The sequence below is a fragment of the Pleurodeles waltl genome, chromosome 11 (genome assembly GCF_031143425.1).
Source record: "Pleurodeles waltl isolate 20211129_DDA chromosome 11, aPleWal1.hap1.20221129, whole genome shotgun sequence".
NCBI classification, from domain to species: Eukaryota; Metazoa; Chordata; class Amphibia; order Caudata; family Salamandridae; genus Pleurodeles; species Pleurodeles waltl.
Genome location: NC_090450.1, coordinates 728,536,265 through 728,553,127, shown reverse-complemented (window position 1 = coordinate 728,553,127; position 16,863 = coordinate 728,536,265). Strand labels below are relative to the sequence as shown.

Sequence of the window (16,863 nt, the reverse complement as noted above, 5' to 3'; positions counted from 1 at the left end):
CTCGTAGTGTAGGTCTCAAGTACCGCGTTCCCCCGGGGCTCTGGGGCTACCTGTGTCTTTAGTACGACACCTCCTCCGAGTTTTTGGTGCTTAGTATCCTTGATTTAAAGGATAATTGTAGGCCGTTGGCAGAGCTCTTTTTTAGGCGTCCGCTCTAGCCGCCATCTTGGCCATGCCCCTTGTTCATAACTTATTTTTCATATATATGTGTGGAATATTGTTTTGAGTGCCAACATATATATAAATATGTAATTTCTTTCATTTTAACAACTTCACAGATGGGGAGCAGTCACAATGTATTTATCTGGATATTTAAGTATCGTTTTCTTTGCAGCTTTTCTGACACATGTTCCCTGTATAGTATATTTTCACTTTCCATGGTTTCTGCCAGTTTTTAAAGGCAATAGTTCACTTTGTTTGTGTTTTATGACTGTGAGGAAGATCTGTTTGATCGAAACGCATCACCTATTAATACTTGAACCCTGATTAAGACCTCGAGTACGGGTATTTGTGTCTCTAACTGGCCTTGACACGAGTTGATTTTATGCTTGTGAGTAGGACTTGCACCCCCCGCCAGCACCAACCCAATCAAACGGAAGAAGACTGTGGGTGCAAGACTTCCTGATATATATAGGCTATTTGCAAGGCAGAAACGCATTATGAGAGACTATCAGCACTAATAAACTTAGTGAAGTAGAGCAGTCTGTGCCTGGATTTTTGGAGGTGAAGGGGCAACAGGACCTAGGTGAAAGGTTGAAGGACCATTCTAGTTAGGTGAAAAGCCAGGTATCACATACCATTTTAAACCAACTAAGTGACTGAATTTCAGCAGTCATAATTATAACAAGTACATATTTGCAAGCAAATATTTGCACTCCAGAATATTGACTACCACTATATTGTCAAGGCTAGACTACAAAAGAAAGCATAGATTTACTAATCTAACTTCCTATATAGGTGATGCTGAGAGGCTCCGTCTCACCTGGCTCACACAGCAGCTTGTTCCATCCTACTTCACCAACATCCATTACCACCCGCCATTCACCAATGAGGTACAAGGCCATTCCTCACTTTCATTATATTATCACATAAACTCACATTCTTCTCGTTTACACTAGTATTGATCTTTCACAACAAACAAACATAGTATGAGCAGAGGTTTTGAGAAATAGATCATTTGTTGTCTCACTTATTTAAAACATTTTCCCCATGCTACTCTGAACCCCATACAAATTGTGAAATTGGTAGTAAATTTAATAAAATCAGGGATACCATGTGACAGGTGAACTTGCGGCGTTATCAAACAAGAAACAATGTGTTTGATCAAGTATATTCTTTATTTTTAAATTCATTTATATTTAATTAACTTTGAATGCAGTCATTTATAAGGCACACATTATTCATGTTGTAAAATGATTCATTAAAGGGTTACTAACAGCTTGCTTGTACCAAAACTGGTCTGTGGGTGTGAGAAAGTAAGGGCTTGAGCGAGGGATGCCTCGAACAATAACTCTTTCAGGGAATATGTTCACTCGTTTTGGCACAGACGTGGCACTTTTAATCATGTTATCAACAAGACACGTTCTGCTCCATCGCTCAGAAGTCTACTCCAGTGCATTGCAACGAAAGGCTGAGGTGAAAATACCCTCTTTTTCTTTAACAAAGTTTCTAATGCCTCACGTATTACAAACCATGAGTCAGAAGTGACATGGAGACTGGAAAGTCTGAATGTTTAGAGGTTGAATTAAGGTGCTGAAAATAGGCAGAGAACCCCCTCATTAATTCTGGCAGCTTTTAAAAACTTGACGATTCCATAATAGATTAATAGTGTTTCCATTATTTTTCGAAATAAAAATGTTCAAATAATCATTAAGGCAATACTATCTTACTGTAGTATGTAAAACCAAATGAAAAGTATTACAAAAAAGGAAATATTATCTTACCTCTTTCCCATAATTTCCTTCCCTCTCCACTGACTCTTACTTCCCACCCCTCCTCAGTTCTCTCGCTATCACCCCGCACTGACTTTAAATATCTTTTCTGTCTTGACAGACTCCCTAACTGCTCTTGCTCCCTCCCCGCCATCCGCTAACAAGATACCCAAGGGTAACTAACCACAAAGAACTATTATTCCATCTGTTAGGATACCAGAATTTTCAGGGGGTGCAATATAAATACATATGCAAATACATACACAAATAATCAACAAAACAACATTACCAAAACATTGTATGATAAATTAGGATTTAATGTTCATTTCCTTCTGTCCACTTAGGAGTTTATATCCATTTGCTTCAGTCTACTTATGATTTTATGTCCATTTCCTTCAGTCTACTCCAGAGGTGCTGCCATGAATTCCACAGCTTCAATGTCAGTATGATGGCTGTCTTTTTTGCCTCCCCTTTGTTCTGTCATTCAGATAGAAAGTTAGCACTCTAGTTCTATATTCGAACTATGCCATGCACAGCTGGAGGCATGATTCCCTGATTAGTCTGTCTGCTGTTGACTCCTAGGTCATTCTTTGCTGCCATTTTGACCATCAAATCGTTTTCCGGCGGGTTTTAGCTTCCAGGTCGCTATAAGCTAGGACCGTTTTTTCAAGGTCATACTTGGGTTGGCCATGATTTTCAGGCCATTATCAGCTTATGTATTGACTTCCAAAATATAGTCAGCTTGGGTCTTGGCTTTCTTCAGTCCGATTCTGATCAGGCGATAGTCTCATAATATCATGCATTGTTTGTCGGCACATTGGGCATTTGCCACATGTTTGGAGCACCTTCTGAACGCAGCTGTAGCACAGGCAGGCATGTCCACATGGCAAGATGACTGCATTCACCTTGGAGGTGAAGCACACAACACAGCTTTCCAGCTGGCTTTCGGGATAGAGATGTGGTATGGAAGACACTGTAGAAACAGAAACAACATTTTATTGCTTAGCAGGAACATGATTTCAGGTATTCTTACACATCCGTCTAACAAGCTATGAGCTAGCCTAATACGATGTTTCAAGTTTAGGGTCCGCCCCTCACTCAACCCTGCATTTGAATTACCAACCTAGAAAATCCCCTCACATTGAAACCATTCAAACTCCACTACCTCAGTGTGGGTGAATGTCCCGTTCACATTGTGACTAATGTGCAATTCTGTGGCCGTAGTTGGTTTATCTACTGCTTGGTACTAGTGAGTGGTTTTCTAGTTTATGTTTCTGGTCCTTAGGAGACAGTATTTCGTCCTCCCTTGGCTGTGTTTGGTCTTCCGTTGGCTGTGGTTGGTCTTCTAGTGCAGTATTTATTCTTCCGATGGTTAAGCTTTGTCATCTAGTAACTGTGTTTGTTCCATTTAGTGGTTGTGTTGTTTGTCCAATAGCAGTGTTTGGTCCCTAGAGGCTCTATTTGGTCCTTCAGTGGCTAGTTTGGTCCTCTTTAGCCATAATTCATCATCCACTCTTCAGGACTTGTGTTACTTCCTTTGGAAGCCATGTTTTATCCTCCAGTTGCTGGGTTTGGGTCTTCAGAGGCTGGGTTGCTCCTTCATATGTGCATTTTTTATGCCAGAAGCAGTTTCATCCTCTATTGCTTTGAATAAACCACTTTGGCTCTGTTTCATCCTGAAATGGCTCTTTGTTCATCTGCTTACGGTCACTAGTCCACAAGTGAATATTAAAGGCTCTCCAGTGGCTGTATCTGTTCTTTGCTTGAGTTTGTTGAATCCACTATGCCCATGTTCCACCAGTAGATGTTTGATCTTCTGTGCCTGTGTTTCATCATCCAGTGGTTTTGTGGGCCTCTAGTGGAAATACTTGCTCATGTCAGGCGGATGCAGTTTGCGCTGACTGTTGTGTCCTCCAGTGGCTGTGTCTGAGCTACAACACTTGGGCTTTATCACCTAGAAGTAGTGTTTGCTTCCCAACCAATGGTGCCTGGTCCCGCGGTAGCTCTGTTGGGTATTTTGTGACTAAATAAGCCTCCAGTGTGTGTCTGTGGTTATCCGATGGCTGTGTTAAACTCCCAGTGGCTGTCCCCAATGCCCCAGTCAGTGCATTTGGGCGTCCATTGGCTAGGTTTGGTGCCCAGGGGCTCTGCCTGGTTTACAGTTGCTTTGTATGATTATCCAGTGGCTGTAATGTGTCCCTCAGAGTAGTGGTTTGATCTTCATTCGGCTGTGTTGTTTTAGATTGTTGTGCTTGATCCTCCAGTTGCTGTGCTTGGTTATCCATGGCTGAGTTTTTCTCTCTGTCACTTGGTTCCATCCTCGAGTACATGGGACCTTTGTCCTCTTGGGTCAGTTTTGTCTTCCTGTGGCTGTATTTGTCCAAAGGTAATATGCTTATTGCCCCTTGGTCTCTGCCTGGCACTTGAGTGCTGTGTTGGTCCTCCAGTAGCTTTCTTTGATCATACAATAGCTGTTTTGTTTCTCCGGAGCCTGAGCTTTGTTCACGAATTCGTTTGATTTGTTCTGTCACCTCATCTATAACTGGGAAGGCTTGTTAAGATGCTAGGGTAAATATCTGCTGCTTCTTGCTTCGAGTTAAAGGTCTGAAATAACCCCGTGCCCTTGGCTGTTGCCGCAGGGTCTATGTGTAAACTTAGCAACAATTGTTCCAAGGCAAGGCATCTCAGTTGATGCTAGGGAAATGATACCAAGGCACTATGGTGTCCTTGAACACAGTGCTCCTACCCTGTGCTACGACCTACTGCACAGAACAAAGTGAGTGACATGAGCATAGAAACAAGAGGCACATACCTGTCTTTGTGGGACTTGGAGCCGAACGGTTAGATCCAGAGATAATGGGTGCCTTCTTGAATATCTGTATGGACTGCGAAGGATCTAAAGTAGGGAAACATATAAAACGTCAAACTCCAGGCACAATAGAAGGGGAGAAAGGGAATGAAGGAGCCTAGGGGAGGATGAGGGAGCATGGGAGAGAGGAGGATTGGACGGAGAAAAAAGAGTAAAAAGGACATAGAGGCAGAAGATGGAAGACCAGAAGATAGAGGGCAGAGGATTAGAGCGGTATGGTATAGAGGGTGAAGATGCGTGTGGTTGTAAGAAGATGGAGGGATGGGAAGGGACATTAGAATGGAGAGCAGAGAATGGATGGGTTTGGAAGAGGACGAGGACAGGACACTAGGAGGACAGCATGGCCAGCATGGCGGAGGAAGACTGCAAGAAGGCAAAGGGAGGAAACGGATAAAGGGACAAAGAGAAGAAGAGTTTTGAGGACCATGCAGACGGATGAAATTGGGGAGATAGTGGTTGACGAGGCATGGATGCAATTCAAGGAATGAAATACAATGGAAGGGAATGAGGTGGGCTGAGCAATCACAATGCTCTTACACAACCGACCCACCTCCCTTGCCACATAGGTGGCAGTATCCTTACCTAGCAGCTGCACAGCCTTGGCGGTGCCGTACACATCTACAACACCCCACAAGGGGCAGCAGACCGGAAGGCCCTTTGCCAGCATCTGAGGAGGCTGTTCTCGGTTGATCTTGAACCAGACTTCCCCTTGCCTGTCAAGCCACACCTGCACAAGTGTTCCCTCCACTCCAATTCTGTCTGGCAGCATTGCACCCCAGAACCCGCGGAGTCTGCTGAGATCTGGGCACAGGAATGGGGTCAGTGTCTGAGGGTCTATACTGGAGGGGTCCCAGCAGGTGAAGCCAACTCTCAATGACCCATGCCAATGCTCCTCGACCTGGGTGATTCTCAGAGACAGGAACTCTTCCACCCTCAGAGGACGGTTGGTGAAGACCAGGCCATCGTGGAAGGTGGCGCTCCTCTGGGCCCAGGACAGTGTCTCATCTAGTTCGATCCTTTTGCCCTTGACAAAGGGGTTGAAGAAGAGAGGACCAGTGGCCTCCTCCAGATACACATCTTCATCTGGAAGAGAGATGTTAGACAGTTAAAAGCATCACCACTGCAAAAATCTTATTTGCTTTTCGGGGTACATGTGGGACACCCCTGAAACAAGACTTATCTGTGCAATTGTATTATTCTGTAAGATAGGGGACCTCTCTGTGCATTAAAAGTGATATGTAGAATGTCAGTTACATATCCATTTGTGTGTTGATTGAGTTTCACCCTAAGCGATCTCTAAAGCTAAAAAACTGGTTGTGAAGCCATAACAGTCAACACCCTCTTATTGTATTGATCTTACTAGAGAAAGTCTTTCAAGGCCTGAATAAATTATCAAGTAAGTCTCTCTAGGGGAAATTGAAATCATGTGGGTGACTGAGAAAGGGTTATTGCAGTAGAAATGCTGCTTCATACTCTGTTTAAAACAATCATTGGCAATGCCAATAGGTCTGATGTACAACTGAAGTTCCTCTTCCGTCACTGGTGAGTTTAGATGCTCAATAAGTCATTATACATGCACTTTTGCGCTCATCCTTGCATCCATTAATCCACCAAATTATTTATTTTTGCATTCACCTATGAAGTCATCCACAATAAAACACAGACAGAAAACTCAACAACCATATGCAGAAGATAGTAAAAAGACAATGTAGAAAAAAAGGAAAAATGCTGGTATTTATATCGAGAGGGCATATGCTCGCAAAAAATAAATGGGAAAAAAATGATACATAGCAGTGGATGGTGATTTAATACAACATAATAAAAATAAGATGGAAAGAACTGAAAAAGAGCCTTTAAAATGTAAAATTGAAAACTAAAGGAATCGTCCACCAGCCCACTCTATTTCAGTCAGATGTGCAAGTGAGCGTGCAAAATGAGATTACTTCCAATGTCATGTGGCTCAAATGTGCTGATGCCCTTCCCGTGAGCAACCCAGAGTTGTCAGAAGGGGTACCTGACAACAAATCACTTGCCTCCTATGGCAATCTGTGAGCTTCCAGGTTATTAAATAATTGTGTATCGGCGATAACTCAGTGTAATAGCAATCCACACTTATCTACTTTTCGGCTATAACGTGGAATTTTCCCAATGAATGAATCAATCCGTCTACATTTTTTAAAACTTTTTATAATAAATAGAACAGGCCTTGGATAAGTGGCATGTCACCATGAACAACTCAGCCCTGCTGCATTGATCACAACCTTTCCCACAAGGCAAAAAATGTGCAATACAAGAACTCTTTTTCAAGAGAAGCACACTACTTCTCACCAATCAAAATCTGTATTCAAGACAGTCCACTTGGGCCGAGCCAAATCCCTTCTCCGAGTAATGCTTCTTAAATCTCTTTTTTATGTTGAACACATGAGGATGAAGCAGCTCTGTTGTCAAACTAGTCCTAAAGTTTGACTCTCAACCAACCTTTCAGCCAATGGCAGTTACACGCGGCACTTTGCAACTGTTCTGTCCTTGCCAGTAATAACTTAGGTGACGCCTGTCGGAGCAGAGACACCCAAGGCCTCTGCCTGGCTGATTAAAATTACAGCAAGCCAGCGCCCGGGACACCTCATGATCATATTTCAACAGGCATGTTTTGCTATAAAATAAAGAAACGCACTGCACAGTAGTTAATGCGCTGAAGGCAAAATATTGGCTGCACCTTGGCATCACATTTTCTTTCAAAATTATTCCTGTAAATTAGTCAGTGCAAACTAGAACCGCTTCTCATGTTGAATTTTCTAGTTTGGCTGATTCCTTTAGCTCGGCTAACTTCGCTGTTTTTCGAACTGAATATTAATGATTAGTTGTATTTATTTGAGGCTGTATTCACAAAGGATGGGCCTATTTTCATGTATATTCATGCCCTCTGAGGCCACAGATTTGCATGCAAAATTGCTTAGAGCACTACCGACTCTAACTAGCCTTACAGTGGCAATGGATTGTTTACGGTCTGCATGAGGGGTGGCAGAAAGGGGGGGGGGGGGGGGGGGAGGAGTGAGAGTTTATTTATCCTTAGCAAAAAGGACGGAGGGACACCTGAAGGCATCCTGGGTGTGGTTGTACCAGAAGATGCCCTAGACTAGCTGCTAGCAATGGATGTCCTGGGCGAGCCATGCAAATGCGCCATCATGCTTTTTTTATTGAGTTTTGCTCGAATTTGGCACCCCACTTAGCTCGGCATCCTAGGCAACCACCTAGTTCACCTACATGAACTGGCCCCACCTAGGCTGTACTCTGTAGATCGGTATACACAGTGTTTGAAGTGGGCAGTTACTGTCTGGTACTGAGTACCTTCACTTCTTTCATTTGAAATGGAGAGTACCTGCACTTCTCAGCACTGCTACAGTACATTTATTAGGAGAAAACCTGTACTTTTCAGGAGCAAACAAGTAGCGCTTCTATATTTCCATTTAAAGCATTGGGCATACAGGATTAAGTGCCGTCTGGTTGGGTAGATTTATTGTCAAAGGGTTGGTCCTCTGAGAGAGTTAAAGCTTAGGTGTGACAGGGTAAGACTGCACCATAGGTTGGGTATCGTCATGCAGTGGATGTCACTACGTGTGCCTCCTCCCTAGGCATGGCAGGCTTTAGGGCGCGTCAAAGAGATAGGGGGTGGGCACTAGTCATCATTCCAGATGCAGTCCACGTGCACTAGGTATTCATTAAGATTTATAATCTTACCAGCCCTCTACTGAGATTTTTTGTTGAAATGAGGAGCTGCTGAAGGCAGGTGAGAATCTGAGCAGGAATCCTCGACATAAGCAGTTCAGTTCATACTGGCAGCTGTAGATAGCCCGTGGCTAGATTCCCCTAGGCTGTGGCAGGCAACGAGGGTGTGTTGGCCACCTCCCCACTGCCCAAGCTCCTCGGCACTATGACCTTCGCAGTTCCATAGCGCCTAGTCCCTCACACATTATCAAAGACTGAATAAGGCCTTATTGCTTCATGTGACTTGTGTTATTGTATGGCAGATGAATAAACCCTAATCGCCACCCTTCTACTGTTATCAGACATTTTGATAAAGTTGTTGCTGTTGTTATTTCCTGACATGTGATAAGGCCAAAGGAGGTTGCTTTCCTGGCGTTCTGTGCGGCAGTAGATGTGACCTTATCTTTCCCTTTCACTGATACTGTGGTGTTCTTAGACTGTTATTGTATCACAGAGGAGTAAGGCATTGTTGTTTCCGTTCGCAGTTATTGCACTGTTTTGAACTGCAGGTGAATAAGGCATTGATGTTACCCACTGTTGCCCCGTCACAAAGGTCTTTCAGGGCAGTCTGTCAGGTCTCCCTGCTTGTCTGCTTTGACTGAAAGCAGAAAGCACAGCTGCAAGAGGGGGGAAGGAAGGCAGGGAAAGTGGAGGGGGTGGTCAAGGGTAGCAGGTAAAGTTGTTTTAAACCTTTAGGACAGGGATTCATTACAGATGCCATATTATGTATGCCCCCCCCCCCTTACACCTGTGCAACAGCGTAGCAGATGAAAGCAAGGGCTGATGATTTGGGGGGCCCTACATAACATAAAGTTATATATGGGTAAAAAGTGACATAATTGACAACTCAAGCTTCATTCTCGTACTCTACTTGCCAGAACCCCACGGCGCACAAGAGCACATAAATCACTGTTACCAATCTACAATTCTATATTTTATTTCTGCCCTTCAGTGTTATTGTACTGCAGGTGAATAATGCATTATTGTTTATCTTCACTGTTCTTGTGATGCAGGTGAACGTAGATTTAGCAGGGTCGGACTGGCCTATAGGACAATCAGGCAGTGCCTGATGGGCTGGTCCGACACGTCAGTGTGTGGTGAGGTTTGTTTGATTGTTTGTGGGTCTGTTTTATAGTCTTCGGAGACAGATTTTACTGATTTCCTTGATATTAAAAAAAGCATTGCATGCAGTAAGTTCGAATCCATGCAGGCTTCCATAGCTTGCAAGGCACATGTACAGTGTGTCTTTAACGAGTTCAAACTGCTCCAATTTCCAAACAAGATCCACTTTTTTAAACTTTATAATTCACTAATGGGGTTATTCATATTTTGGTGCCAGGGCCTATTTTCTGTCCGTCTTATCCTGATTTATTGTATTGTAGATGGATATGTATGATTGTTATCTGGCAGCTAAATAAAATCTAATCGCTCCCTGTAACAGTTGTCGCAGTGGGCATGTGTCTTCCTGTTATGCGTGTTATTGTTCGGCAGGCGGATAAAACCGAGCCGCTTCGTCTCCACTGATTAAGCCGCTCCAGTAGTCACGTGACTAGTAGGGTTTTCCTCCAGTGCTTAATTTGAGCTCGTGGTTTCCGTTTCCGGGCACCGGCACTTATTTTCAAGAGTTTTTTGGCCTCACGCATTTACTGCGAGCGAAAGACCTATAGACATGGAAGAGAAAGCGAAAAAGCGTCACAAAGGCTGAAAGCTGCAAGGCTAAACTGAAGGGGCAGGGGGTGTCTGTAAACGGATTAAAGAGGCCCACGGTGGCTTTAGGATTACGCTGCCTCAATATTCTGTTCTCGCACATTTAATTACGGCAGCCGGGTCAGAGGAGAGCGTTGGGCACCGGCACGTTTCTGTTTACAAAGTAAGCACTTTTTTCAGCTCTATCTCAGTACGGCAGACAGACAAGCGCACGAAGAGCGCCCCTCGTAGTCCGTAAATAACCATTGACGTTACTTGGCTAGTCCTAATACGTGGGGACTGCGCGCGATAAAACGTATGGCGAGTCGGAGGCCCTTTCTGACACGTAGAGCGCCTGGTGACCCCATCAGGTGTATGTGGTGTTATATAAATGCTACAGCTGACCACCGCCGCACTGCTGCCTCACATTTTTCTCAGCCTACAAACAAGTTCATAGACTCATCGGAGCACACTGGAGCAGACAGGCCAGAGGCACTGTGTGATCACTATTGTAAGGCCCTTACCTCCCAGGGGCTCGGTGGCACAGCTAGACTTGGAGGTACTGGGAGTGGATGCTTTTCTTTAGAGGTCACAAACATGGGTGTCAATAAGGCGTAGCCAGGGGTAGCATTGTAAATCCAGACTTGGCCTTTGAGACCCTGGCACCGCCCTTGCTGTTATTGGTTTCTGTAGCCATAGAGGTAGCTGCAGGAACAGAAAGTAACAGCAAGCATAGGCAAACTCAATAGGTAGGTCTAGCTTGCACTTGGTTCTGTCACTGCACAAGTTGAGTTCTAATTTACTGAGGCCTCCTATCATTCTATGTAATCCACCATATCAAACCAGTTAACCCTTGTTACCTTTTACCGAGTTTTCGTCCACTATCTTGGATTCGTTTTTTATATGTATAGGATTAAAACTTAAATCAGTGCTTCACTTCTGCTTTCAACCCTCGAAGGTTTACATTTGATATATGTCCAATAATATCCTTAGCCAACACTTGTTTCGAGGCATGTCCATCTTCTTCATGGCTTCCAAATGCATTCGCATTATCTCTATGATAACTGCACTTCTTTAAGCGTCCCATGTGATCTTTAAATAATCTTATCCATGATAAGGCTCTGTCTTTCTGGCGAAAAAATGCTATTTTGTGTAGCAGTATTTAATATGGAATAATTCAGAGTGCTTTTGTGATGTCAAATAGTCTCTCGGGCATTCCAATAGATGCACTACCCGGAAGGCGGAATGATACACCAAATAGTTAATGGCATGTGGTGAGAGAGAACCATGCTGCTCTGCGTGGAGCAAAAGCCTATTCAGTATGTTTCAAAGAATTGTTAACAATATGTCAGCAGGCAGCTAGCTGTAAAGCTAGATCTAAAACAGGACTGTAAAGAGTAGTGTTGACTTTCAGTAGTGACCACTCTCTGTCCTCCTCTAACAACTCAGCAGCAAATAGGCTTTTGAAGGGCTCAGGTTGGAACAAGTAGGTAAACCTGTGATGTACATGGCATTCGGAGGATAAGTAATGTCACTTCTGTTGACCTGTCATTTTTGTGAACTGACTTCAATGATCACGAGGAGAATTAGTGGGAAGTGGAGGGGCTTGTCTACATTCACATAAACTGTCAGCGGCAACGCCATATTAGAGCGGTGAGCTACTTATTTCGAAGCAAGTAGCACGAAGACATGAGGCTCGGTAAAAAGAGAAGACTGATCAAATACATGACCATAACTCTCTGTACTGAATAAAAGGGTGTGACCACTCAACTTATAATAATAAGAGTAACTTGTCTTTATGCTGTAACTTCTTTTTTATTATTTTCTACAGCACACATACCATCATTTACAACTACAGGTCATAAGGAGCAATGCAAATATATGTGACACAATACAACAACAAGAGTACAACACAACATAGCAATTCCCCCACCCTCGTAGTAAGTATTTCCCTTCCTCATCTCCCAGCCACTGCTGTGCAAGCCCTAGACTAGAGCAGAGTGGAATGGTGTCTAAGCGTGGTAAGGACTGATTTAACTAACACAAGTAAAATGTCTACAGGAAGAGACATAGGTTCTTCAAGGTGACATCTATGCGAAGTAAAACTTTCAGCAATCTGGGTCAAGTTAGCGCTTTATATTCTCGAAAGTGAATCTGAATCAATGTCTGTGCTCCATGGAAAACGTACTCTTTTCCATACAAAGATCTCCACCAGTTTAAGCAATCATTCTCTGAATTATTGTTTCCACCAAGTGCCCCAATATAACTTTTAACGCAGTGATGATGGCGGCTGTAATCTGTTTACCTCTCAGGGATCTGTAGGATTCCCCACCTGGTATTGCAGGGTTGGGGAACCACCCGTGGGTCCCTTGGGATATGAATACCGAAAGCTGGGTTGATTTAGTTAAGAAGGCTTCCCAGCATCTATTTTGCTTGGAGCATGACCACAAGTGTGTCCCGTAGCTCCGAACCCCCTCTGGCTCCTCTGCTCTCCAGATGGTTTCCCAGCAGTCCCTGGGACATGAGAAAAGGCTCCTCGTGCAATCCTGCCACTGCTCTCATGCTACATCTAGCATGAGTGCAGTGCTAGGATTGCTCTGAGCGGCTTGGTCTGCCCCTCAGACAGTGCATTGGAATCTGCAGTTTCCCGGCTGTGCAACATAGCCTAGTTGGAAAAATCTAAGTGCTCATGTCAGTTTGGCCAGCCAAAGACGACTGGCCAAACTGACATGCGCACTTATGTGCACTCACTACACTCTCCCCCCCCCCTCCCATGGCCCAGCCCGCCACTCCTTGTACATGCTTGCTCAGCCAGCAGATGAAAAATAAAATATTGTTTTATTTTTCAGCTGCTGGCTCTTAGCCAGTGGGATGATGCTCCTTCGCCATTGTGGAGGAGCTGCCCCTGTGTGCTAGATATTAATTTGTTCAAAACAACTATTTTATATGGAGTGTAATACAGCATGTGCATATTTCATAGTATATCACTCTAACAGTTACATTCTGGACCAAAATGAAATCTTTGTTGCATAGGCCAGTAGATCTTAACCTTTTGACTTCTGTGGGCACCCACTGAATCATTACTGGGCCCCGGGGACCCCTTCTGAGTCATTAGTGGAAGATGGGGGACTCCCGCCTAAGCAGTTTCTAGGATTTGAACCTGAAAACAAGCAAAAATACAAAAAGAAGTAGACACTAAACAAATGCTCAACTATTGAAATATTTTGTTTAAATCACAATCAAATAGAGAGAAAGTTTCACATTTTCAAGATTATTTCTTTATGGGTATATGCTTCATTCATTTTAATGTATTAATTTTAATTGTATTTAATTTTTTAACACAGTTGCAGACCCCCTGAGTTGGCTTTGCAGACACCCAACAGTCCGAGGACCACAGGTTAAGAACCACTGTCGTACACGTTTCCAGCTTTTGAGAGAAATGTTCCCTTCGAGCTCTCTTTCCGACCGTCTTTGCCTAGGAGTTTTCAGGTCCAGCGTGCAAGCGATATGACGTGTTGTAATCTATCTGTGGGCTTTTAACCAAGCCCACCGTACACGCCTATCACTCATTCATGGGCCTGCCTTCCAAAAATCCTTGATCATTGGTAAATGCCTTACGTTTGTCTCTCTTTATGGCAGTTTTGTTACCGCCTTGGCCATCAACCCTGTTACATGGATAATTGCACTTTTGCTGATACATTTGACTGCGAGCAAACTTCTTTTTCCTTTTGAGTCTCTCTTTCACGCTCATGCTTGTGGGGCCACGGCACTTTGAATCGGCTTGTTTATGTCAACTGTTTTACTTTTCATTTTCAATTTATGTGGCAAGAAACATCCAGTTAGGAATTTACAATGCTAATAGCTCTAACCAGGATCTGCTCACGTGCTTTGTAGGGGTGGGGTGGCACGCAGGGGGGATCAATTATAAAAATGTAAAACACCTACATCATTATCGCTGCTGCTACCACCCTACCGCTCCTCTGCTGCAGACACAGGCTTCCAGCCTGCCCTGCGGCCAATCCTGGCTCTGCTCAGAACAGCATTAGGATTGGCTGGGAGCACTCAGGCAGACAGGGAGCCTGTGCCTATTCTCTCCAGCTCGGCAACACAGTGCTGGGCTGGAGAGAGCACAGTGCACATGTGTGTTTGGCCGGCCCGAGATGGCTGGTCAAACATACATGTGCACTGAAGGTGAATGCGGTGCAATCCCTCTCAGTGCTCGCCACAGCCTGTGGCCCCGCCCCTTTTACTACAAAACGATAATAAACATAGTTTATTATCGTTAGATAAACATAGTTTATTATCGTTTTGTAGTAAAAGGTTTGCAGTTGATGCTGCTGGCAGGGGTCTACGTTCCTTCACCCTAGCAGAGGAGGCGCGCCTGGCTCTAACTCGAGCAAACGTGAAACCCATTGCATTGCAAATGCTTGTTTTCAGTAGGGTTAGGACCCAGGGAGTGTTCATAAAGAGCTGAAACGACTTGTCGATCATTCGTCACGTCTATGACTTGTTTTTTATATTCTACTTTTATCGTTTCCAACTGCTATAAATTACAGGGGCTATTGTTGTCCATTTTTATTTTGCTCAGTGTACCGACTTCGGAAAGATAGAAGGCAGAGTAGGCCTTAAAGCTGCATGAGTCACATAAATGTCATAGACTCACACAGCGCTTTGCTAATGTACTTGGTGGCATGTGTTTTATGGAGGCACCTGTGAACAAAACTGAAAAGTTTAAATTAAAGTCATAATAGTAATTTCTAAAATCTTGCAAAATACCACAATTGGCTGTCATTTAGCCACCCCCAGGAATGTTTGGTTCATTCATACTGTGCATTCGTTCATGACGTTTTAAAGCTCACGCTTATTCTTTAGCTTATTTTTTTAAACTGGACAGCATTAGATGTATTGCAGACAGAATAACCCCGACAGATTTTCCGCCAATAACTAAAATGTTAACTAAACTACAAGTCCCAGAATGCATGTAGTTGTTGGCTAACTGTGCAATACATGGCATTCGGTAATTTGGCAGCTATGCTCACCTGAGGTAGCAGAGCAAGAACTCACCTGAGATCAGCAGGACAGTCAGTTTCAGAAGTGTGGTTGGAAGTACTGAGGGCGTAGTTAAAGACAGGGGGCGGGGATGGGACTCGCCAGAGGAAACAAACACAAGAAGACAGTAGCAGAGCCGGAATTCAAAGCACAAAGAAATGCATATGTAGTCACGAAGTGAGTGACAGAGTCACAGTTAAAGGTACACCGCGGATAAATAATTCCCCTGAGGTAAACAGAGTCAGTGGCGGAGTCGGGTTATAATGGAACCAGGCAGCGGTAGCACCTGTTTGATGTCACTCACACAAGGAATCAATGTGAGAGCTGGGTTTAAAGGCACGGAAAGATGAAGAGACTTGATGAAGCCACTCTCAGAGCCCCAGACAGATTTGCAGAGCAAGGATCACCAGGACACACGAAAGACTATCTTGAGGAAACATAGCGAATCAAAGGCAGAACACAATTTAAAGGCACAAGTAGATGAAGAGCCTCGCCTTAGGTCACACCAAGCGTCTGCTTCAGTCTCCAGATTAGAGGTCGGTAGAGAGAGAGAAAGGCTGCCGAGCGGTTCACCTGAGCTCTCACGGAGAATCACTCTCGCCTAAGGTCATACACAGAGTCAGTGCCAGAGCCAGGGCTAGAGAGAGGAGGGAAAGCTGACCAGTCACCCGAGGAACCGGAGAGGGTCAGAGTCAGGCTTAGGGCAGGATGGGAGACTGACAATGGAGCAGCTAGAGGGCACAGAGAGGGTCACAGGCAGAGCCCAGTATGCGGAGGTAAACACGCAAGATGCATGTTCATAGCTGAGGCAGAAGTGCCTTCAGTCTCATGCCCTTACCTTCCAGTGCTGAACTGACACAGGAGCCCATCCTCCCCTTCCGGTGTTGCCCGCAGGTTCTACTCTTCTGCCGGTGCTCTAGGTGAAGGATCTGCTCAGGGTAGCACCTCAGATGGCTTTAGTAGTTGTGCTCGAGTGGGAGTGAGAGTAGGTGTCACCCCTTCGGATCACACCCACTTCCTCCGGGTTTTCCGTCTAGCAGGGGGTTTCCAGCACTGCTGTCTGCAGCGTTAGCTACCACGGTGGCTCAGGTAGTGCACCGGCTGCAAAGATCTGTGTGTGACGAGGAGACCACAGCTTCCTAACCCACCGAGACAGCCTGGAAGGTTAAAGCACCTGCTGTAACCTGCAGACAGAGCTGACAGAAGTACTGACAGCTGGAAAACGTTTTTATAACTACAAAGTAAACGAAAGTCAGTTGAAAAAGATGCAAGCAATCCAAGAGAAAAAACGAGCGATATTGTCCAGATATTAAATCTTTCCCATACGGACTGCAAAATTTAAACAGGCTATGATACCCAGAAGAGGTCCAAACCCTACAGGAATGAAAAGATTTGAACTAAACAACGCTTGACACAGGTACAAGTGATACAAGTATCTTTGAGGAACGACTACTGTTTTAGGACTGGCTTCAGCCATGATCTTTTATTTTTTTAATATATGCACTTATTATACATAACTACGGGGGCTTTCAGCCAGCCCTTGCCTTCTGTAGCCTAAAACTA

The 16,863-nt window shown here is 44.3% G+C and overlaps 1 protein-coding gene across 1 annotated transcript; it reads right to left on the bottom strand.

Annotated features, from left to right (window-relative positions):
- Nucleotides 1-1,324: 1,324 nt before the first annotated feature.
- On the bottom strand, nt 1,325-16,227 carry NEURL3 (neuralized E3 ubiquitin protein ligase 3). Its single transcript, XM_069214412.1, has 4 exons — nt 16,139-16,227; nt 5,383-5,883; nt 4,744-4,827; nt 1,325-2,904 (listed from the first exon to the last, which is right to left on the bottom strand). Exons 1-4 carry the CDS (start codon nt 16,167-16,169, stop codon nt 2,669-2,671), a joined length of 852 nt encoding a protein of 283 aa, XP_069070513.1. The 5' UTR covers nt 16,170-16,227; the 3' UTR covers nt 1,325-2,668.
- Between the last annotated feature and the right edge of the window lie 636 nt (nt 16,228-16,863).

Excerpts from the sequence above, each read along its gene's own strand:
- NEURL3 (XM_069214412.1), bottom strand. The coding sequence starts at position 16,169 with ATGGGCTCCTGTGTCAGTTCAGCACTGGAAG. Across the intron at positions 5,884-16,138 it reads TGTCAGTTCAGCACTGGAAG|ATGAAGATGTGTATCTGGAG; the intron begins GTAAGGGCATGA and ends TCTCTCTTCCAG. Across the intron at positions 4,828-5,382 it reads CAAGGCTGTGCAGCTGCTAG|ATCCTTCGCAGTCCATACAG; the intron begins GTAAGGATACTG and ends TCCCTACTTTAG.